Source organism: Semicossyphus pulcher, unplaced genomic scaffold, assembly GCF_022749685.1.
Source record: "Semicossyphus pulcher isolate SPU_LCO1_2020_fin unplaced genomic scaffold, fSemPul1.0.p SCAF_16, whole genome shotgun sequence".
NCBI classification, from domain to species: Eukaryota; Metazoa; Chordata; class Actinopteri; order Labriformes; family Labridae; genus Semicossyphus; species Semicossyphus pulcher.
Window position 1 is genome coordinate 26,580,201 of NW_027211670.1, and position 23,006 is coordinate 26,603,206.

At 45.9% G+C, this 23,006-nt stretch overlaps 2 protein-coding genes across 2 annotated transcripts; one reads left to right on the forward strand and one right to left on the reverse strand.

Moving 5' to 3' along the window:
- The first annotated feature begins 1,424 nt into the window (after positions 1–1,424).
- LOC138593797 (protein FAM13C-like) lies at positions 1,425–13,019 on the forward strand. Its single transcript, XM_069664882.1, has 11 exons — positions 1,425–1,921; positions 5,016–5,337; positions 6,621–6,759; positions 7,300–7,381; positions 7,642–7,705; positions 7,785–7,905; positions 8,035–8,118; positions 9,716–9,811; positions 10,211–10,422; positions 11,113–11,214; positions 11,404–13,019. The coding sequence occupies exons 1-11, from the start codon at positions 1,708–1,710 to the stop codon at positions 11,525–11,527; spliced, it is 1,560 nt and encodes a 519-aa protein (XP_069520983.1). The 5' UTR covers positions 1,425–1,707; the 3' UTR covers positions 11,528–13,019.
- Positions 13,020–13,378: 359 nt separating this feature from the next.
- asah2 (N-acylsphingosine amidohydrolase 2) lies at positions 13,379–22,086 on the reverse strand. The gene is made up of 20 exons (XM_069665019.1): positions 21,960–22,086; positions 21,558–21,661; positions 19,909–20,052; positions 19,550–19,726; positions 17,396–17,523; positions 17,230–17,307; positions 17,024–17,144; positions 16,770–16,895; positions 16,604–16,690; positions 16,113–16,217; positions 15,757–15,838; positions 15,535–15,650; positions 15,157–15,251; positions 15,021–15,060; positions 14,820–14,918; positions 14,616–14,711; positions 14,167–14,316; positions 13,958–14,014; positions 13,764–13,852; positions 13,379–13,577 (listed from the first exon to the last, which is right to left on the reverse strand). Exons 1-20 carry the CDS (start codon positions 22,084–22,086, stop codon positions 13,379–13,381), a joined length of 2,220 nt encoding a protein of 739 aa, XP_069521120.1.
- Between the last annotated feature and the right edge of the window lie 920 nt (positions 22,087–23,006).

The window sequence follows — 23,006 nt, forward strand, 5'->3', positions numbered from 1 at the left end:
TATTAATCAGGCTGCAGAAGCTTAAGCACAGTCGTTCAGCCTGAGTAGCTCTCTTGATGAGAGCAACTTTTTATGCCCTTTTGGTATCCCAGCATGCTTTGTGCTGCCAAGCAGCTGGTCACCTTTCACAATAAAAGAGAGTGACTTTTTTATTTGTCAGCATTCAGTGGACCTGTGTGGCGGTTTGGTTGGAGGTCTTGTAGATGCATTTAGGAATTTCAAAGGGAAGTGTCGACCATATTTGGCTTCATTAGGGCGTCCATTCATCCTTCCATCCATCCATTATTTTCCGCTTATCTGGGGCTGGGTCGCGGTGGCAGCAGGCTAAGCAAGGTGACCCAGGCGTCCCTCTCCCCAGCAGTGTTTTCCAGCTCCTCCTGGGGGATCCCGAGGCGTTCCCAGGCCAGAAGAGATATAATCCCTCTAGAGAGCTCTGGGTCTGCCCCGGGGGCTCCTCCCATCTGGACGTGCACGAAAAACCTCCAAAGGGAGGCGCCCAGGGCGTGTCTGCACATTTATGGAACAGGTGAGTTTTATCTTTCTGTGTGCATGTTTGATAAAAACTATTAATTTAGCGTACGGCTCGTTCACCTGTGTACACCTGAATCTATAGACGCTTAAACCACATCTCATCATACAACCTCTGGTGAGACACGAGGAAACTGGATGTTCAGGGGTTAAAACGCCTCCTCCCCCTCCTCTTCACTTTTTTATGAATGAGATCTAAACACACACACACTCACACACACACACACACACACAGTGATGTCAGAGACGAGCCCATCCCCCACTGATGCGGGAAAAACCTCACGATGAGAAAGAGAGAGGCGTCCTCATGTTTCCCTTAAGTCTCTCTCTCTATCTCTCTCTCTCTCTCTCTCTCTCATTTCTCAGCAGAGGGAGTCGGGCGAGCAAGCATCACCTCCCCTCCTCCTCCATCACTCCATCCTCCCTCCTCTCTCCCTCACGAGCCTGAGGATGAGTAATCCAACGCGGGAGGGCGAACGAGGTAGAGAACGAATGGGAGAGAGAGAGGGGGGAGTGCGAGAGGGAGTATACCGACGCAGCATCAGCATCACCATCAGCATCATCATCGTCAGTGAACGTGCAGAGTGAGAGGATGAAAATTCAAAACCCTGCAGCTCCTCTTCCCCTGCTGAGCTCAGACTCACCGGAGCCGGCTAATTCCTGGACTGTCACAGGCTGGAACAGAAGAAGAGCGAGAAAATAAAGTGGATTATGGTCCTGTGAGCATTTTGGGATGATGATTCTACAATTACTGGGCCTGGCTAATCACTGGATTGAAGAGCGTTAACAACAAAACCAGAGGAAGCAAGAACAACATATTTCTGTGATCTCCACCTGCATGTGGAGCGTGGTGACTAATCTCTGGGAGAGCTGGACGACAGGGAGGCATTGTCGCTTGTGTCAGTGGACGATACCTGATTCTCTCATCTTATGACTCTGGGGACAGACTTCTTCCTGAAAATAGAGCCTCCTCTGTCAATATCCATTCTTACAAACCGACTACTACGACAGTCTGAGCCACTCCTCCACATGTGGTGTTTCAGAGCCTTGGATCTGACTAATAACTGGAATCATTGACCCATATCAGCGCCTCACTGATCCAGGACTATCCTCTGTCCTACAACTCCCCATTCAGCCTCCTCCTGGGACCAGGCTAATCTCTGGATCAGCAGGTCTGGCATGTTCTGCTTCTGCCTGCAGAGTTCCCTGCTGAAGCTCCAGGCGCTGGAGGTGGAGGGGGGCCCCTCTCTGGGTCCGTCCCCCGAGGAGAGCCCCCCTGCCCTGGGCAGCAAGGAGCAGAAGAGCCCCTGTGGTCCGGTGGAGCTCGGAGGGAAGGAGGGAAAGACGCTAGCTCTCTGCCACAGCGTCCCTGCTGACGAGAACAGCCCCCCAGGTAGGTACAAGGTACAACACCTGTCTGTCTGCCCGCCTGTACACCTGACTGTCCGTACCCCTGACTGCCTGTACACCTGCCTGTTTCTCTGGTCACCTGATTGTCTGTCTGTCCATCTGTCTTTCATCGTTTTTTTCTGTCACCCTTGAACTGATGAAAGAAGTGAAAATATAACCTGTTAAAACCTTAAATCAGGTACATCACATGTGCAGTAACATCATCTGTTGATCCTGGTCTCCATCTGCGGCTTTCAGGACAACAGAAATTAATTTACTTCTTCCAGACAGAATCCTGTAAATGTGATGTAAAGACACCAAACCACACGCTCCACGATCACGCTCAGTAGGTGAACACTACTCCGGCTGAGATCTTTGTTTCCAGTCGCGTGTTTGTGGTAGATTTCCATCCTCTCTGACATTCATACACATCTCCTATTGTGTCTCTCTCCATCAGCTGAAGCCTTGCTACGCTAATGCTAAGCTAGCAGTGCAAACAAACCACAGTCTGGATCAGTGAGTCAGTGGGGATGCATTTCTGTTTGAGCTAAGTCAAGTTTCCCATTCAGCCTGTACAGCTAGCTTAGCATTACCTTGGACACCATTTGACTGTTAACACTAGCTACATGCTAATGAGCTTTACGTCAGATTGTCTTGTTTTTTTCCCATGAATTGAAAATAGTTCGTAAAGATGATGTCTTGTGCTGAATGTGACTTTTATGCTAGCATCCTGCGCGACGCCGACAAAGAGTCGTTCCTCCTGATATTTTAGAGTTTGTCATTTCCTGGTTGCTGACTCATCCGGGGGCGTGTACTACACTATTTTTGCTTTAAAGATTTTCTTGAGCTGTATTGCCCCTCCCCCATGACGCACAGGACCTACGCGCTAGCTTGTTGAAGGAGGTCAGTGTGTGTGTCTCCAGCTCCCTGCCTTTAAAGAGCAGCTCCAGCCGTGTTTTCAGACGTATAAAATGCTCTGCTTGAAATAATAAATTGTGTTTGATGTGTTTTTTTTACCTTATAAAAATCCTCCAGATGCATCTCCTCCTTCTCCCTCATTAAAAATTCTCCAATCTGCATAGGCCCCGCCCACCACAAACTTTCAACCGCCCCCTCTGTCATGAAATCAAAACACGTCTCTGCCATCGTTCAGTGGCGACTAATAGAAACTTAACTAGCTTGAAATGTAGTAATTAGCAGTGGTAACGTTAATGTTAGCAGTCAGTAGTGAGTTATGGTGACGCTTACAGCTGTGAAGTGGTTGCCATAGGTTACACATAATGATATGCACAGCCTCGCCCCGTCCATTAACGGGATTGGCTCCTTAGGTTTGTGACGTCTCAAACCTGTCGATCTGAACACGTGTTGTTCAGCCTGTCCTTGGTACACTGCAGGTTAACAGCAGACAGGCCCAGCCATGGAGATGATGCTGATGTCTGGTAGCACATGAAGAACACCACATGGAGATGTTTACAAGGTTAAACACTGGATTGTACCTGGAGAGGTCTTTAAAGGGAAGGAAGCTTATAACTCTTATCATTTTCAGAGCCTTGACTTGAAACCCCCAGGTTATAGTAACGGTTTAAAACAGGGGGTTAAAAACAAAGGGTATGTATACCTGAATGTCACCTGTGCGTCACTGAGGAATTAACATGAAGAAAAAGCTGCAGACGTTTCTTTACGTTGGCTGTTTGTTGGTTCACAGACTGATTCATCGTTTCCTGTCTGTGTGTCATTAACCGACACGCTGACGGCGGTCCACACGCTGACGGCGGTCCACACGCTGCTGTAACGTGTTCATCAGTGTGTTGTTTGGGAGCTTCTGTGTTTCTGGTGACTCTGCTTATTTTGCACAGCATGCCACCAGCCATGCTCTGACTGTGCTTCTATTTATAGAGCAGCATGCAGGAATAAAACACTCTGCAGCACGTGAGACACGCTCACTGACCGCCGCCACACTCCACTGCTGCCAAATCTGCTGTACACATTTAGACCGCCTCCAACGTGTCTCCTTCGCGACTGTGCGGCGTGTTCTTATTGAGCCATGTTTCTTATTAGATACAGATATGACCTAAATAAAAATGTATCAAACAAATCTTATAATGGATTTATTTTTCACTTTACAGCCCTAAAAACAAACCAGCTCTATTGTTAGTGAGACGGTTCTAGTGGTCTCTCAGGTGATTCTCGGCGTCAGTAATGTGATAGTTCATCACTGGTGATCATCACGTGGTTCTGGAGATCCTTAGAGTGGTGCTGATGATAAAGGAGGTTCTGCTGGTCACTGAGGAGGGCTTGATGCATAGTAAGGTGGTTCTGGTGGCAGTTGAAGAGGTTTTAGTCAGCCGGGGGTTCACATGGTCACCAAGATTGTTCTCGAGCTCCTTTGGGTGGTTCTAAGAGACATTTCATTTTTCATCACTGAAGATCATATCTGTGGTTCTAGAGATGATGAGATTTGTCTTAGTGATGATATAGGAGGTTCTGCTGGTCATTGAGGACAGCTTAATGAATAGTAAGGTGGTTCTGGTAGAACTTTAGGAGGTTTTACTGAGTCTGGAGGTTCATCTGCTCACCCAGCAGGTTTTAGAGGTCCTCAAGTTAGAACGAGGTGGTGGGAGGACTTTAAGGTGGTTCTGGTCACTGATATGGTTCTTTGACCTTTCTGTGGTTTAAGTGGTAACACAGAGGCATTACTACAGGTCATCAGGGAGTTCTGTTCTGTTCTGGTCAACGAGGAGGTTGTTAGCTTTATGGTTGGGTTTGTGGTCCCTGTAGAGAAGCTAGAGCTGCTATAGAGGGTTTTAGTCAGCGGAGAGGTTCCTGAAGACACCGAGGTGGTTCTAGAAATCCTTAAATATGTTTTATTGCTCATTTAGGAGGTTAGAGTTCCCATGGTGGTTCTTAAAGACATTGACATGCTTCTAGGGATCCTGTTGATCCTTTGTTGTTCAGGTTAGAGGACCTTTTAGGTGGATCATTCTTGAGTTTTAGTGAATATTTGAGTGACCCTTGAATTGTTCAGTGAGGGGACTGTGATACATTCAGGGGGACCTGAATGTTACCTGGATATTAACACACACTTTATGTCTCCACAGAGCTGCTGACAGTCCTTAACAGACCTCCACAGTCTCCCAGACACCAGCCGTTAACCACCATCCATCCCGGGCAGCAGCCCCTGACCCCTGATGGAGCACTGCCCCCCAGCCCTCATCATTCCCCCTACTCCCCTCAGAGGAGCAGCCCCGGAGGTGAGGGAGGGGGAGGAGGGGGAGGAGAAGGAGGAGCTCTCCTCCAGCTGCTGGCAGGGGGTCCCAGCCCCCTCCCCTCCCCCCGCTGCTCCAGCCTCACCCACAGCCTGAGGTTCAACTCCGACCCCGACACGGCACCGTCACCGCCCTGCAGCCAGCAGTACATACTGTGAGTAGTCTCACCTGTTCACCTGTCCGTCTGTTCACGGGTCCAGCTTTACTTCGGCTCCGCCCGCTGATCTCTGCGCAGACTCCAAAATGACGTCACCATCTCAAGATGGCAGCGCCTACCACAGGGGCTATTTTGGCATCAACTCCGTACAATGAGAGCAGATGGAGACGCGTCGTCCATCTTTATATACAACCATTGGTTTTGACCCATGAGCAGATTTGGGCTTAGTGGTCTTAACTGTGTACTGGACATGGGATTGGTTGGACTGACTTGATTTGACTTGAGACTGGTCGGTCCTCATTGGGACAAAGCTTGGCCTTGTTGGACTTTAGACTTGTTGGATTTGATCTTGGACTTGTTGGTCTTCATGTTGGTCTTGACTCGGTTTTGTTGGGCCTGACTTGAAACGTGTTCGTCATAATTTAGCACGTGATGATTGGTTGGCTGACCGTGATCAGGATCAGTCGTGTGTATATTGACTCCTCCACAAACATTCTTCTGATTATTAACGTGTTTAGAATAAATTCCTGCGGAGTCGATCTGTCCTGCCTTGACTGTTTTCTGACCCACCGCCTGAAGAGGTTGGAACGTGTCAGTGACCCAGTTTATGAGCCTTATGTCTCCAGTCTGTTTCCTCTCCTCCGACTCACTAACCTCATGAACGGTCGCACAAACACACAGACGGCAGGCAGATTTTACAGGTCAGACTTTCACATCACAAACACAGATAAATCATCATTAGTTATTTCCCACATATCTCAAGGATTACATGTCAGAACATTTTGAGGCTTTTCAGCTGAATATTGAAATATTTCTGGATTTTTAAAAAACTGGTTGACAGAGCTGAAAATACTGTGATAGTATGTGTTTTATCCTACAGCACTTAAACACAGCACGTGATGTATAAATAAGTCCCTGTGTTTTTGGTTTTAGTGACAGTCAAGTAAAAATAACAGCTAGCGTTAGCGTTATTAGCGTTATTAGCGTTATTAAATGAATGATCTCTCTACATGCAGCCTGTGTCCACGTGTGACTTCAAAATAAGACTCAGTCATAATAAATGGGAATTACAAAAGGATTTCAAAGAGGCTCTGTAGAGACCTGACAGGAACACTGTGACAGCGCCGTGGCTTTAAGAATGTTCCTTTGTCTTTGATGTGAGACACAAAGAAACGTTACGTAACATCGGACATGAAGAGTCCTCACACAGAAAACAGAACAGAGAATATTTATCTACATGTTGCTCACCTGTTTGCCTGCCTGTGTGTTTACCTGTCCAGGTGTCGGGGTCGGGACCGGTCGGAGGCCTCGGAGGACGAGTGCCCCGCCTCCATCCCGTTCCTCAGCAGGCAGATTCAGACCCTGAAGAAGAAGGTCCGCAGGTTTGAGGATCAGTTTGAGCAGGAGATGAACTACAAGGTAACCACAGCAGGACACAACGTGCTCTTTCAGCGCTCCGATCACTTTACTAGTTTGTTTAGGAACATTAGCTTTATAGTTTCTCTCTGTTTAAGAAACTTTAATACTAATATACATTTTATAGAATAAATGTTTTTACATACAAAGAATTCTGTGATTTAAAGGCAGCTTAACCTCCTCATCACGTTAAAGTCACTGGAGTCTAAAAATGATTCTGCAGCTGCTGAGATCGTTTAAGCTAGCTGCCTTATGCTAACGTAGCTACCTCTTTTCCTTCTGCATGATGAATTGATGAAGTTGCTGCCTTGTTGAAGTTCAGTTCATTTAAATGGAAAATCAATAACTTAAAACACTTAGCGTTTGTGTATGCTAAGGCTAGACGCAGCTACCTCACAAGCTAGCTTTTCTGTAGCCCTGCTACGTTAGCTCTTATGATAGCTGTATCTGTATGTGTTCCAGATCATGTAGTTCATAACTGTCCATGTTTTTCCTCCTTGTTGTGTATAAACGATGTCGCTGGTGTCTCTGTGTGTTGCTCAGCCATCACACAACGATAAATACTCCAACCCAGAGATGATCCGCGTCATGAGTGAGCTGGCGAAGGCTCGCAAACAGCTCAAAGGTAAAAACAAAACTACACTGATGTAACACAGATTACATCACTAATCTGCTGTTCTTGGAAAGTGATATTAACGTTTGCAGATTAGACCTGCCAATCATTTAAAGCTGCAGGGGAACACAAACATGACAACCCTGGACGGCTTTAAATCTTGTAAATAAAGTGTTTCAGTATCGTGTTCAAACATCACGGCTGCTGCTGATCAAATGTATCCACATGTTTGAGGTTCATGATTCCTCTGATGTACTGTCTGTGTGCTGCAGAGTTGAGACTCAGACAGTCGGTGTTTGAGTCGAAGGAGCAGGGCGGTCCAGAAAACAGCTGCAGGTATCTGAAACACTCCTCCACACTTCCACTCAGTGTGAAACAGTAGCATCAGATCCTTCAGTGTAAATGTGTCCTGCAGGTACGGGTCCGGCCAGCAGGGGGCGTCAGAGCACAAACCCACCCTGGAGGAGACGGTGGAGTCTCTGTTCAGACGTCTGAGGGAGAAGAGACAGGCTCTGGGTCTGCCCGACAACATGAAGGTCTGACGTGTTCAAACATCTTCACCAAACCCTGCTCATTCTCTGCTGCTCTTCTGAGCCCATGACTTTCAGCATTACATGTATTGACACTGTGTGTGTGTGTGTGTGTGTGTGTGTGTGTGTGTGCAGGAGATGACTCAGGCTCAGATGGTGTTGGAGAAGATCACTCTGCAGAAGTGTTTGCTCTACTTTGAGAGTCTGCACGGCCGACCGGTGAGTCCAAACAGCTGTGAATGTAAACTCACAGCGCCATCTAGTGCGAGTCAGACCGTAGACTGTTCATAGGACCTGGACCGAGCCACCGTGACGTCACCCATTGGTTTGTGACCCCCCCCTTTTAAAGCCATATGGTCAGAAGTGGACATATTTGGAGGAGAGGGTTGACAGGTCGCTGTGGTAGCCACTGTCAATCACAGGTAGCCCCGCCCTAACCCCTCCCCTCTTCCTGGTCTGCGTGACTCTCAATGGGAGCATCAGTGACTGAATGAACATCATGCTGTGTTGAAGAAGACTTGAAACTAGAGACTGAGACCATAAAGTCATCAGGAACATGTTTACTGAGGGAATACATCAGGAGAGGAGGAGGAGCATTTTCTCATCGACTGCTATAGGATCAAACTATGTGGAGTCGCCCCCTGCTGGACATTAGAAGAATGCAGGCTCAAGACACGTCTGTAATGGCTCTACTTTTGAATCCAAGAGGCAAAGTCCACTTCTCACAGACAGTCTGTGGTCTGTGCCGGGGCAACAAGCAGCACAGGGCCAGAGAACAAAGAGCACATGCAGACTTGCAGGTCGGACTGAGGCTACATCATGTTTGTTCATGAGTGTTCATAGACCGAACATTTGCACACAGGCGACCTTCTTCTGTCTCTGTGATCAGCTCAAACGTCTCCTCTGTGACGTGTCTCACTGTGACACTGCGGAGATCGCGGCCACGCTGCGGAGAACAAAACATAAATCAGCTGAAGGACTCGAAGCAGGACGGTGACGGCAGAGCACACCGACAGAGGAGGGTCGGAGCTTAAGACTGGCTGAGGCTGACTCAAGCTCTAACTGTGGTTTATCAATATAGACTCATGACACTTCTGTCTCCTTCCACAGTCTGAGTGTGTAACAGACCCAGCTGACATCATGCTAGCTGTCAGTGAAAACGTTGGGATTCTCTGGGACTGTCCTCAGCTAGAAGAGATCAGCTGGCAGCTGCTGCTCACATCACAAACATGAGCATTTAATGGAGATTATTTAAAGTCAAATTACTTTCACGTAGCAGAGGACTGAAGCTTCAGTTTGCTGTTGGAGCGGCTGATAACACAGCAGAACAGAGGATGCTTAAACACAGCTACACGTGTTGTATGTTCTTTGGTGAACATGCTATGAACATGTGACACGATCCGCTTACAGATGTCTTTGTAAAAGCAGTCACACTGCACATGTTCAAGAGCGCTGCTCCTGTAGTGATGGAGCCTTAACGAGCTACCGCTACATGCTAAATGTTTCAGGGTAACATGCTAACATTAGGGTCACTATGCTAATGTTATGGAAACATGCTACTTATATGCTATCATGCGAACGCTAACATGCTAACTTTATGTTACAATGCTATGGGAACATGTTGTGTTAAAGTTAGCTTGGGAACAGGTTTCAATTGTTATGTGAACATGCTAATTTAAGTCCGACATCATGAGTGTAACAAGTGACCCCAGAATGCTAAATGCGTCATGCTAACACTCTAAGGTTTAAGGTACAATGCTAACGTTATGATGTCTGTCTGCCTGTCTGCCTGTCTGCCTGCCTGTCTGGCTGTCAGGGAAATAAACCCGAGAGGAACCTGGTGAAGCCTCTGTACGACCGATACCAGATGATCAAACGGTTACTGTGTGCCAGCCCGACCATCACCACCATAGTAAGAAATGCACACACTTACGCACGCACACACACACACACACACACACACACAAACACACACACACACACACACACACACAAACACACACACACACAAACACACAAACCCACACACACACACACACACACACACACACACAGACACGCTCACATACGCACACACACAGGTTCAGACAGCCTATAAAGACAGTGTTTCTGAGACAATAAGTGACTTCACTGAATAAAGCTGTATCACACATTGAAGCTTTTGCACTGTTTACTGTCTTTTGTGTTCACTGATATAAATAAAGGCCTGCCTCAGCCTCAGCTAGTAAAGTTACACCTTGTGTAATTTGAACTTCGTTGTGAGGCATGGGGCATAAAGTTGTTGGTTTTCTGTTGTGTGTTTTCTTCTCAGGAGGAAGAGGATGGTTCTGATGAAGACTCGACGAGCTCCATCACAGTCGTAGAACCTCCCGTCCCACCTCCTCGCAGAGCAACCCGACCAGCTGCCGTAGAGGAGGAAAGTGACCGGGACAGCGACCCCGCCTTCGTCTCCCCGTTAGTGGAGGTGAAAACTGTCCATCAACAGCCGGCTCTGACCATGGCCAACCTGCACGAGGCCTCCAGGTCTGTAAGAGGAGGAGTTAAAGACGCTGTAATGTGGAAAAGATCCAACAAGTTAATCTGAAGAAGAATATTCAACTGTTCTTTTCCAATGAAACATTAAAACTACATTTACTGTTCTTGACATGACACTTAAAAACTGTAAACAACCTTGTGTCCGGAATGTATTTATGCTAACATGCTAAAATTGGAGTTACTACACTAAAGTTATGGTAGCATGCTACATTAATATTAGCATGATGGCATATGAAGTGAGTCTTTGAAGTCTACCCTGACAAATTTAAATTCTAGCATGAACTCTAAATGTTTCTATGCGAATGTTAACATGCTACTAAACATGCTAAATGTTGTTATCAGTGAGTTATTATCAGTTATGCTAGTTTCATGATAAGATGATGTATGCAAAATATGTGCTAGCTGTTAACATTTGAATGATAACATGCTACCTTAACATGTTTATTGTGTCATGCAAACATGCTAACATTAATTACTATGCTAGCATTAAGTTGTGTGTTAAGTGTGACAATGCTACTTTAAGAACAGATCAACTAAAGCTTGAATTATATGAAGCTTTTTATTAAGCAGGCTTCCATCTCTTTAAGTTTGACCAATGTGGAGTTAAGACTGGGTTTAATCTGTGCAGTGTTAGTCCAAACAAGCTTTTGAACCTCCACATGTGTCCTACTGAACCAGGTCTCAGCTGCTGGTGTGTCTGCGGGAGACGAGAGCAGAGAAGAAGACGAGGCGTAAAGCTCTGAGAGAGTTTGAGGATGAGTTTTACCGCCAGACCGGAAGGTAAGAGACAAACTGCCCATGGTTAAAAAATGATTTAATATTAATACTACTGTAAAGGGGTGCCACAGGGATCTATTGTGGGCCCATTGTTTTAATATTTATTTCATTACATATATAATATCATTAGTTTTTCATATGTTTAACTCTTTCTGAGGTTGCACTGACTCATACTAAATGTGATACCAACAGAATCTGCCAAAAAGAGGACCGTACTCCGATGAAAGAGGAATACCAGGAATACAAACAGCTCAAGGCTAAACTTCGGCTACTGGAAGTCCTCCTCAGCAAACAGGAAGTCACTAAATCCATGTGAGAGGAAACATCAGGTCCCAAAAACTCCCTCCATCCCAAAACTAATTGTCTATTAATGTGATACTTTAAGGAAAAATGTTGTGATGGCTGGGAGCAGGCTGGTTAGCTTAGCTTAGCTCTTAGCTTGGTTCTTTTCATGTTAACAGAGTAACTATGCCATGGCATGCTATGTTATGGCAACATGTAAGGTCAATGCTATGTTAACATATTTCAATGTTAAAATGCTACCTTAACATGCCAAGAGTTTCATGCTAACATGCTAATGTTAGGGTTATGTTAATGTTATGCTATCTTTCATTAACAATAGCATATAAACATGTAAACGTTTAAGTACAGGTAGCATATTACAGGCAATAATATGTTTTTCAACGTACAAGTCACGTTAAAGCTTACCTAACTTAATGTTAGCATGTTAGCATAACAGATGTAGCATGTCACGGTAGCATGCTAACATCCAGTGTTACAAGTTAAAAAGGCAGCTGACATGAAAGAAAGTCTGTGTTCTTGTACGTTCTTTAATACGTTCGTCCACTTTTCTGACAGTTACAGAATTCTTCTTTGCAAAAAACTGTAAATACTCCGACCGAGTTTTATAACGTGGAAAGATCGTAGACCTCTGTGTGTACTGTCAGTGGAAACGTGTATACCAGCATCCTTCAGTGTGTATTTACTGACCTGCATCCTCAGATCTGAATTATTTTGTAAAACTGCGTTTATTCCAATCTGCTCAGATGAGGATGAGTCTGAAGGTAAAACATGTTTTTCTTTGTTTGATTTAAAGGACCAAAGCATCTTTTCAAAGGGGCTAAATGTGTGTTTGTTGAACTGGAAGCACTTTAATCTGTCAGCGGGGTTGTGGAGACAAAGATGAAAGTTTATTTATGAATTAATTTATGAATTTGTTTAAATTCAGGTTTTATGTTGTCAGTCAGAAAGCATTCAGGAGTCTCAGTTCACTGATCAGGTTCTTGTTGATCTCCATCAAAGTGTTTGTTTGGACTGGAAACGTTTGGGACAAAGATGCAATGTACAAAGTGTTAACAGTATACAGTATGTCAAGATATTTAAATAACAACATCGTGCAATGTGGAGGAATAGATTTATCTGTATTTATATCATAGCACTTAATGTTGAAAAGGTAATTTATTTTCACCCAAAGTCTAATGTTAATATGCAAAATGCTCTGTTTATAGAGTCAGTTCTACTACATGGCACTGTAATGGAACATGCAGGTAAACCTATATTTGATATACAGCGGGACAGAAAGAAGACGAAGCTCAGAAACATGAAATTGTGTCTGAGTTACAAACTGAGCGACTGAAGGTATCTGACAGTTTGTAGGTTTTCTGCCCTGAACGTTGACTCTCAGTGCACGTCGGTGTTGATGTTTTGACCTCGTTCATGCTCCACAGTTCTTCATGGATCCATGATGTGATGATAAACAATGTCCCTGTGGTTGTGCAGTTCTGGTTTGCTTGACAAATTTCTACCAAGATGAGTTCAAATAAATATTTTTGCTATTAACATTGATTTGTTATTTTTACCACGTCTGAATGAGCACAACATAACCCGAAGATAATTAAAGGTTAATTTAACCGACATTTTGAGCCCAAAGAATTTCATATTTAATCGTCACATTCTGACATTTTTCCAAACATTAAGTAAGTTCATAAATAAACATGACATGAGCCTTTACAAGAGATTCAGTTTCAGCAGAGGACATGTTTTCCAGCACTGTGACACATGAAGCATAATAGTTTATTTTTATTATTTGTTGAATAGTTTAAAAATTTTCATATCATGGAAACACACGTTCTTCATTTGAGGTAATAATCTAAAAACACTGCTGATTTCACTGGTAGTAAAAGCTTCTTGTGACTGTGAAGACGTCGGACGTTCCTTCGTACGGTGTGATGACGGGTCGCAGTCCTTTCATCTCTTTGTAGTGTCCGAAGTTTCTGATCCTGTAGGAGCCACTGGAGGCCGACTGGGGAATGTGCCACTCGATTGTGGAGTTACTCTGCCGGTTCGATCCCTTCAGCCAGTGAAACCTGCAGACAGACAGGCCAATATAATCCAATTAAAATATTAAAAGTATGTGAAAAGGATTGTTTCTTGGTCCACCTGTAAAATCTGTGAGATTGGGTAAATCTAAAGAAAGGGGAATAAAATTGAAACTTCCCAGTGAATAATCCCATTAAAGCAGACCTTAAGTATGATGTCTGTTAGTTACCTACCTGGTTTCCCATGATGCATCATTGTGGACCACCTCCCAGGTGTTAGTTCTGTTGTCATAAATCTCCACAGTAACAAAGGTTTTGTCTCTCTGCAACAAACCACAGGACAGAGGAGGTGAGAGAGGACAGAAAGGACTGAAGAAGAAAGACAAAACAAGAACAACAGGTGACGACAGAACAGATTCTGGTCTTACCATGTCTCCAGAGTGTCTCGGATTTCCTGCTACGAATGTGACCTGGACGACATCACCCTGAAAAACACATTAAAATACTTTTAAAACCACTACTGAAGGTGCAGCAGCATCTACAGCCTGAAACCAACTGGGCCGAGCATTGAACCCTGAGGGACGCCATTGAACTGTTGGTGTGAGCAGACATACAGATGTGAAAGTGTGTGTCCTACCTGTCTGTAGATGGGGTACACCTGCTGCAGGACATCTCCAAAGCTGCTGTTCTCTGGTTTCTTGTCGACAGGTGCGGCGGAAAGCAGATTGAATAGATTCTTCTCAAAGAACGGAGGCTGAGGGCCGACCGGCAGCTCCGACACTCTGTCCTGTAAACACAAAAGCACACAAAGGATCACTGTTGGTGCGCCTGTAATACAATTATGTTAATTTTCTTTCTCTTTATGTTTTCCGTGAGATCATTTAACAGTAAGTTCCCATAATACTTTGGTAAATGTAAACAGGAAGTATCACGTTATCATGAGCTAAACTGTGGGTCACAACTTCCTCTAATTTAGTCAAACTGCTTTCTGTGAGCAGTCAAACTACAGTAACTAACTTCCTGTTTCTTTACTGTACATGTATCTGTCTTTTCCCCCTCACGCTAAGTTTTCTGACACAGTCGTACCTGTGCGATGGCTCTGGCCAGGCCTCTATACTTCTGCAGGTACGCACTGAGCGTGTGCGGACCGTAGATGGTGGAGGCTCCTTCATATCGCTGCACCTGAAAAAACACATCCCAGTTAATAATTACCATCAGTTTGATTTGTTTCTTCAGTTTGATGGACTGGTCTACATACTACAGTTCCCATGAGCCTTAGCGGTGGTTTACCTGGTACTCTTCATAGGTGGTGATGTAGTGGGTGTAGATGTTACTCAGGCCGGCAATCACAACCTCTGTGTCACTGAACGCCCCCTCAGACTGGAGCTCCTGACACACACACGCACACACACACACACACACACAGTATAATCACATGACTTGTTGCAGGTGTTCAGCAGTGCAGATGTTAGTGTTAAAGTTGTATCTCACCTGTTTGACAGCTTCTCGTAGCCTCCTCCCCGACATGGTTCTGTTGAGATGAGGATGAAGTAGTTAGAAGTATTATCGTCCTAGTGTCACAATCAGCAGAAACAGGTTCATCAGAAACACAAGTAAATGTTGTTACGTCATCTCTCCAGGAACTGCTACGACAGCCACAGAGCCGATGGTGATGATCTGAACATCCACAATCTGAGGATGCCATGGCAATGGCCAGTTCATCTGCACACACACGCACACACACACACACACACACACACACACGCACACACACACACACACGCACACACACACACACACACACACACACACACACACACACAACGTTATTAACAGTACTTCTAAAAGCAGAATGTTCCAGCTCTTTAAAGACTTCAGACCAGTGTTCGCTCAGTTTTAGTCGTTAATCTACAGATATTCTTGACTCTGCCTCCTGGTCCTCTGAGACCCCAGCTGATAGAGAACAAAATGAGGAGATGTGTTTTTGGCTCGGGCTCGTCCTCACCTCCCCCGTGTTGAACAGGATCGGTTTGGGTTGATGACACTCCTGCGTCTCATTGGACGGTTCGCCCAGGAGGGCGTCTCTGATCCCGTCCCAGAAGGGGTCGCCCTCCACAGCACCTACAGACAGACAGGCAGGCAGGCAGACAGACAGACAGACAGATAGTCAGAGCCATTTTACAGGGATTAAAACTTTTACATGAGCGTAGAAGAACTGTAGAATCACCCTGAGTGAAGTTGAGGTCTCCTCCTCCGTCTGTGGTTCCTGCTGCGAAACTGTGACCCAGAGCTGGTTTACATGTGCTGACCTGAGACACAGACGTGTAACATAATGATGATAATATTAGAAATTCTTTTTGGCAACAGAGTCTCATTTTTCAGATGTTGCAGTGTCTTTGAACGCACCATAGAATTAAAACATTGAAACTAAAGCTAAGCTAATGTTAAGATACAGGTGCTAAAGTTAGTAAAATAGCTTATATCCCAGTTTATTCTGTAATTATAATTTCAGATGACTTTAACAAACTCAATTTCCCAGAAGCCCACAGACCAACACAGAATAATGTTTCCATCGATGCTGACCGTGTGAGTGTCGTTGATCTGAACAGTGACGTCCGTCATGTTGACCCACTGATGTGCATAGTGAAGGAAGCCGGTCACCTCTTCAGCTGCAGTAGCATACAGCTCCTGCAGGGGGCAGCGACACAGCACACAAAACACATTTTGTCATCTGTGAAGAATCTGTAGTGATTTATGGTTTCATGGAGATGTATCCTGATCTGAACCCCCAACCTCCCACGTCCGTCCCTTCAGTTAAACACACAGACATAAACAGTGTACGCTGAGGGGACACAGATTCATGTCCTCGTAAGGAATGTCCCACACGTCCCCACAACGTAGGTAAAACAAACATACTACTTACACAGCAGTGTTTATTAAATGTGTATTTCCAGCTCAGCGGACAGACAGGTGATCAGACAGGTAGACAGATATACACACAGTTACACAGACAGTCAGAAAGACAGATGGATTCATAGACAGGCAGACAGACAGACAGACAGACAGACAGGTACCTTGGCCTTCCTGTAGATGTTTTGTCCGATGATCCTCGTGCTGTCGAACATGTCGTCTCCAGGTCCGAACGCCTTACACATCTTAGTCTGACAGACACACACTTCCTGTTTACTGTCTGCTGATTCTGCTGAATAAGTGTGTGTGTGTGTGTGTGTCTGTAGTTACCCCTCCCACAGGACAGGAGCTGTTCAGGTAGTCGCAGGGCAGTCCGGTATTCATACAGAGAGGTCCTCTGGTGTTCGGACTGACATCGCCGAGGTTACTGGACGAGAAACCAGCAACGAAACCTCCCTGAGTACCCACACACACACACACACATATATAAACACAGACAGGTGATCGGCTGACAAAGCCCCGCCCACCAACCAGCAGCGATGATGCAATATTTTGTGAAACTGAGATGAAACGGTGTCTCTCACCTGTCCAGGTAGCTCTCCGGGGTTCTTCTCCTGCTCCAGCAGGTAGGAGGCGTAGCCCATGTTGTCGCTGCTCACCATCAGGTTGGTGTAGTTCATGCTGACGGCGTGGACGGCGAACCAGCTGTTGAGGGGGCGGAGCCACACTGACAGTCAGAACAGTTCCAAAGAGAACGTCACGTCTCCGTTCTGCTGCTGAACATTCTCACCTGAGCATACCGACCCCGTCTCCATCCAGATCCGTGAACTTCAGCACCACAACCTGTTTGTCAGTGTTCCACTTGTACCTGAAGGGATCAATAACTAGTCAATAACATCATCAGAAATAATAACAAGTCATCTGTGAGTCAGGTCGATATGATTCACTCTCTTTACCTGAGTCTCTCGTCCTCGGGGTTGTTCAGGTAGGAGTGAGGACTTCTGTTCAGGCTGCTGTCGTCCAGCTCTCCTCTGCTCCTATAGATCCTGCCCGGCCTCAAGTTACCATGGGCTATGTCTATACTCTGGAAACAGATCCGATGTTACCGTGGGCTATGTCTATACTCTGGAAACAGATCCGATGTTACCGTGGGCTATGTCTATACTCTGGAAACAGATCCGATGTTACCGTGGGCTATGTCTATACTCTGGAAACAGATCTCATGTTACCGTGGGCTATGTCTATACTCTGGAAAAAGGCCTCATGTTACCGTGGGCTATGTCTATACTCTGGAAACAGATCTCATGTTACCGTGGGCTATGTCTATACTCTGGAAACAGACCTCATGTTACCGTGGGCTATGTCTATACTCTGGAAACAGACCTCATGTTACCGTGGGCTATGTCTATACTCTGGAAACAGATCCGATGTTACCGTGGGCTATGTCTATACTCTGGAAACAGATCTCATGTTACCGTGGGCTATGTCTATACTCTGGAAAAAGGCCTCATGTTACCGTGGGCTATGTCTATACTCTGGAAACAGATCTCATGTTACCGTGGGCTATGTCTATACTCTGGAAACAGACCTCATGTTACCGTGGGCTATGTCTATACTCTGGAAACAGACCTCATGTTACCGTGGGCTATGTCTATACTCTGGAAACAGATCCGATGTTACCGTGGGCTATGTCTATACTCTGGAAACAGATCTCATGTTACCGTGGGCTATGTCTATACTCTGGAAACAGACCTCATGTTACCGTGGGCTATGTCTATACTCTGGAAACAGATCTCATGTTACCGTGGGCTATGTCTATACTCTGGAAACAGACCTCATGTTACCGTGGGCTATGTCTATACTCTGGAAACAGATCTCATGTTACCGTGGGCTATGTCTATACTCTGGAAACAGACCTCATGTTACCGTGGGCTATGTCTATACTCTGGAAACAGATCCGATGTTACCGTGGGCTATGTCTATACTCTGGAAACAGATCTCATGTTACCGTGGGCTATGTCTATACTCTGGAAAAAGGCCTCATGTTACCGTGGGCTATGTCTATACTCTGGAAACAGACCTCATGTTACCGTGGGCTATGTCTATACTCTGGAAAAAGGCCTCATGTTACCGTGGGCTATGTCTATACTCTGGAAACAGACCTCATGTTACCGTGGGCTATGTCTATACTCTGGAAACAGACCTCATGTTACCGTGGGCTATGTCTATACTCTGGAAAAAGGCCTCATGTTACCGTGGGCTATGTCTATACTCTGGAAACAGACCTCATGTTACCGTGGGCTATGTCTATACTCTGGAAACAGGCCTCATGTTACCGTGGGCTATGTCTATACTCTGGAAACAGACCTCATGTTACCGTGGGCTATGTCTATACTCTGGAAACAGACCTCATGTTACCGTGGGCTATGTCTATACTCTGGAAAAAGGCCTCATGTTACCGTGGGCTATGTCTATACTCTGGAAACAGACCTCATGTTACCGTGGGCTATGTCTATACTCTGGAAACAGATCTCATGTTACCGTGGGCTATGTCTATACTCTGGAAACAGACCTCATGTTACCGTGGGCTATGTCTATACTCTGGAAACAGATCTCATGTTACCGTGGGCTATGTCTATACTCTGGAAAAAGGCCTCATGTTACCGTGGGCTATGTCTATACTCTGGAAACAGACCTCATGTTACCGTGGGCTATGTCTATACTCTGGAAACAGATCTCATGTTACCGTGGGCTATGTCTATACTCTGGAAACAGATCTCATGTTACCGTGGGCTATGTCTATACTCTGGAAAAGGGCCTCATGTTACCGTGGGCTATGTCTATACTCTGGAAACAGGCTTTAAATTATTAACGCACAGCACATCAGGCCCAGTCTAAGCCCTGCAATAAAGGTTTCAGTTGTAGAGTATGTAGAGACATGAATGTCGTGGTTAAATACAACTTCTGCTCATGTTCACTATATGAAGCTCTCTGCATCAGTACGAGAGGATTTCCCTAACAAGGGTTTCTAATCACCTGTTACCTGTGCATACATGTCGGCAGTCGTTTCAGCTCTGTAGCTGTATCCTGAATATAAATCGATCACTCACCTTGAGGATGCCGTTGACCAGCGGCTCGACGGACGCCTTGATGTAACCCTTACTGCTGATCATAAACAGAGTGTACTGGAAGAATCCGCCCAGTCCACAGTGAGTGTGCGTCCCACTCAGAACCACGTTATCCTGACGGTACAGATCCCCATACTTCACCTGCAGCGCCTGCAGAACCTGCACACACACACACACACACACACACACACACACACAAACACACACATTTGACAGCTGGATTTTCAACTTTAACTATTATTTTGTTATAGTCGTATTGACCAGTGTTATTATTAAAGAAAGGAAATGGTTCTTATATATATACATTGTGCGTGCGTGCGTGCGTGTGCGTGTGTGTTCACCTCCAGTCGCAGTCTCTGTGAAATCATTCCTACTTCTGCGGTCACGAACAAGACTCTCTTCCTCCCGTCGTCGATGATGAAGGCTCGGCTGTACAGGCGGGTGTGTATGCCTGCAGCGTTCTGCTGAGGGTTTGCATAACCCATCTAAACACACACACACACACAGATACACACTTGTCATCTCAAAGAGAATGTAAATGGTGATCAATAGCAGACATGAATCCATGTTTAACGTTTGTCCTCCATGTTTGTGTTTCAGGTGTCTCTGCTCTGAACGAACAACCTGCAGACACACACTCGCTCTCTAACTCTCCCTTTGCTTCTCTGACAATGAGACTAACTTCAGCCGCTTGCATCCTCGATCTTGACCTCCAGAAGGCAGCCGGGCACTTCCTCCCATGGAGCTCTGACGGAGGAAAGTGGATTTCTCCTCCGGGTTAGTTTCTGCCCCGAGACACTGAGACAGGTGACGTGCCATACCTTATAAAACGTGCCTCTGGGGACTTGTCAAGCTGAGTTGCAGGGGGCCATCAGCTGGAATAAGTCGAGCTGAGACAGACATGTTCGTTACAAGTTTCTTTGGTCTGAACTTGGCTTCAGAGGTATACCTCTGACAGCCAGAGGGAGCTCGGAGTAGAGACGCTGCTCCTGCTGGGCGCTTCCTTTGGAGGTGTTATGGACTCATCAAAGTGGGAAGAGACCCTGAGGTAGACCCAGAGCTCGCTGGAGGGATTATAGATCCCACCTGGAATGGGAATGACTCTGGATCCCACAGGAGTCGGAGATGTTGCTGGGAGAGGCCACAGTGTCCTGACCCTTGGATAGTCATGAGTAATCAAATGGTAGATGTGTGTATTTCTTTCACATGCTCCTTTGGTTTCAGCTCCATCATTATAACGACGGTCCAGTGCTGCGTCTGCGTTACTGATTCTATTTCAGCCTTTGTCCTGACAAAGAGCAGAGCGTCTTGAACTCATGACAGCAGCTCCTAACCCAGAGTGGAACCATCCACGGCCTCAGACCACCATCAGCTCCGCCTTAGATGAAGCCAAAGGAGCCTAAGACGTGATTCTGAGGATCTTAAACTCCCCCCCTTTGTTTGTGTCTTGAGATCCACATGAAGTCCACAGACAGAATCAGACAGCGCAGGCTGACCTGAGGGTTTATGGTCTGTTGACTGCAGAGTCCGACAGTTTCATATCTCAGATGTGAGCAGAGATATGAAGATAAAGATTAACAGTCACACACACCCAGGCAGACAGCACTGTCCGGCCTCGGCTGCAGACTTTGGAGTTTGATTCTCTGCTGATCAAATCGCTTTGTGTTGTTTTCTTAAAGTCTTCAGTGAGCGCCTCAGAAAAACCTATTCCTCACCTGACCTGAGGCTCTCTCTCAGAGCTGTACCTGCTGTATGAGTAAGGGTGTTATGTGTTTAAGTGGTAAACAAAGTTCTTTGAATGTTTGTCCAGAAACGACCTCTCAGTCTGTCGTCGTCTCTGTTTCATGTCTGCTGACCAAACAAAGGCTGTCAGTGTTTAAACCTCCTCCATGTTTTAATGTGTTTCTACATATGGTTAGGCTCATCACCAATCAGCTAAACACAGCCTGTAGCACCTCCACTGTAGCCATGGAGACCTGCAGGTACTGACCAGAGGGATTTCAGCCGGGGGCCCGGTGCAGTCGGCTCGGCCAACCCCGATCAGGTAAGGTGTTCGGTGAGGCTCCGAGGTCGGGGCTACGGTCGGCTTTGGATCTGAGAGGAGCACAGAGGAGGAGTTAGTTTGAGAACAGCTGCTACGTGTCAGCCAACCACTGCTGAAAGGAGAGACGACACCATGATACTGTAAACAAATGTGTCACTCAAAACCGTCTGACTTCCTGTCTGAAGTTCTGCAAGCCCATTGGTTTCTACTGAAGATGTAAATACCTGAGACACCTCACACATTTATAGTTTCATGTTTCTATCCAGGGACTATTTTCAGCTGCGGATTAATCCACATTCTGTTGTCCAGGGGTTGTTTGTGTGTGTCGATGTGTGTGTCTGTTCTCACCTGTGTCTGCTTGTGTGACCATCAGCGTAATCAGAGTCACACACACGCCTGTCATGAGGACGAACAGGACGGCCAGCGTCGCCTCCCGAGCAGACAGACCACAGCACAGCGACTTCCTGCGTCCCATGATGTCAGTCTGAGGAGACAGGAGACTCTGCTGTCAGCAGGCTACAGGTTCATGTTGGAGTCGTCACTTTGACTTAGTTCAGTCTTTAAACAGGATAGATTATGTACTGTGAGGGCGTTAAGAAGAGGTGCATAACGCCTGTATCATGAGAGTCACCGCGAGCTGAAGGAAAGGAGCTTCATGTCTCTGACGTCTACAGGAAGTGTGCTCATTGATCCCGCACTCTGTGGATAAAGAGCTGTGTTCATGTCTGGTTTCACTGAGCTTAGTTCAAACATCGACTGGCTCTGGCATCACATGAACCGGTTTTAAAGTTTAGACTGAACTCTGAAACACAGCAGGCGCATCGGGCTGCAGAGAGATCGCTCTCAGATGTTAAGTCTTAAGTCTTAAGCCAAACATGAGAGTAAGAGCGGCACAGGTAACGTCCACGGCAGCGTCCAATCAGAAACCATTTACAGATGTAAACAAGGAAACTCCCTCCACTGAGCGTCTACTGAGCGTGCTCCTGGACTCCAGGACACCAGAAAAGAAACAGACGTGAAATGAATCAGAATCTGCACAAAGAGAAGAACTCACCTTCAGTTTGAGTCCAGGTGTTTGTGTTGAGTCTGATCTGAGCTCTAAGGAGCACTCCGCTGTTATCTCACTGATAAACAGGTAATTTCCTCTCTCGCTCCAAAGTTCACACACCTGAGCTCAGATTATAGACACTCAGATAAAAGCTTATATAAAGCTTCTATAAATCAATCCACCATGTGTGTGTCTGTGTGTGTACAGGTGTGTCAACGTGTTGTCCCCCCCCCCCAAAGCACTGAGGTCAGCACTTTGGCCGCCGCCATCTTGTTTTTTGGAGACATGCATGGTTGAGTCTCCGTCCTAACGCATGTGTCATGAGGTGAACCGAGCTTCATAGAGAC

What these genes read in the sequence shown, in the direction of transcription:
- asah2 (XM_069665019.1), bottom strand. Translation starts at nt 22,086, where the DNA reads ATGGGACGCAGGAAGTCGCTGTGCTGTGGTCTGTCTGCTCGGGAGGCG. An exon ending in GCTCCTGTCCTGTGGGAGGG is followed by an intron (nt 16,691 to 16,769) that starts GTAACTACAGAC and finishes TGTGTCTGTCAG; the next exon opens with ACTAAGATGTGTAAGGCGTT. An exon ending in CGAGACACTCTGGAGACATG is followed by an intron (nt 13,853 to 13,957) that starts GTAAGACCAGAA and finishes GGTTTGTTGCAG; the next exon opens with AGAGACAAAACCTTTGTTAC.
- LOC138593797 (XM_069664882.1), top strand. Translation starts at nt 1,708, where the DNA reads ATGTTCTGCTTCTGCCTGCAGAGTTCCCTGCTGAAGCTCCAGGCGCTG. An exon ending in AGCAGGAGATGAACTACAAG is followed by an intron (nt 6,760 to 7,299) that starts GTAACCACAGCA and finishes TGTGTTGCTCAG; the next exon opens with CCATCACACAACGATAAATA. An exon ending in GCCCGACCATCACCACCATA is followed by an intron (nt 9,812 to 10,210) that starts GTAAGAAATGCA and finishes TTTTCTTCTCAG; the next exon opens with GAGGAAGAGGATGGTTCTGA.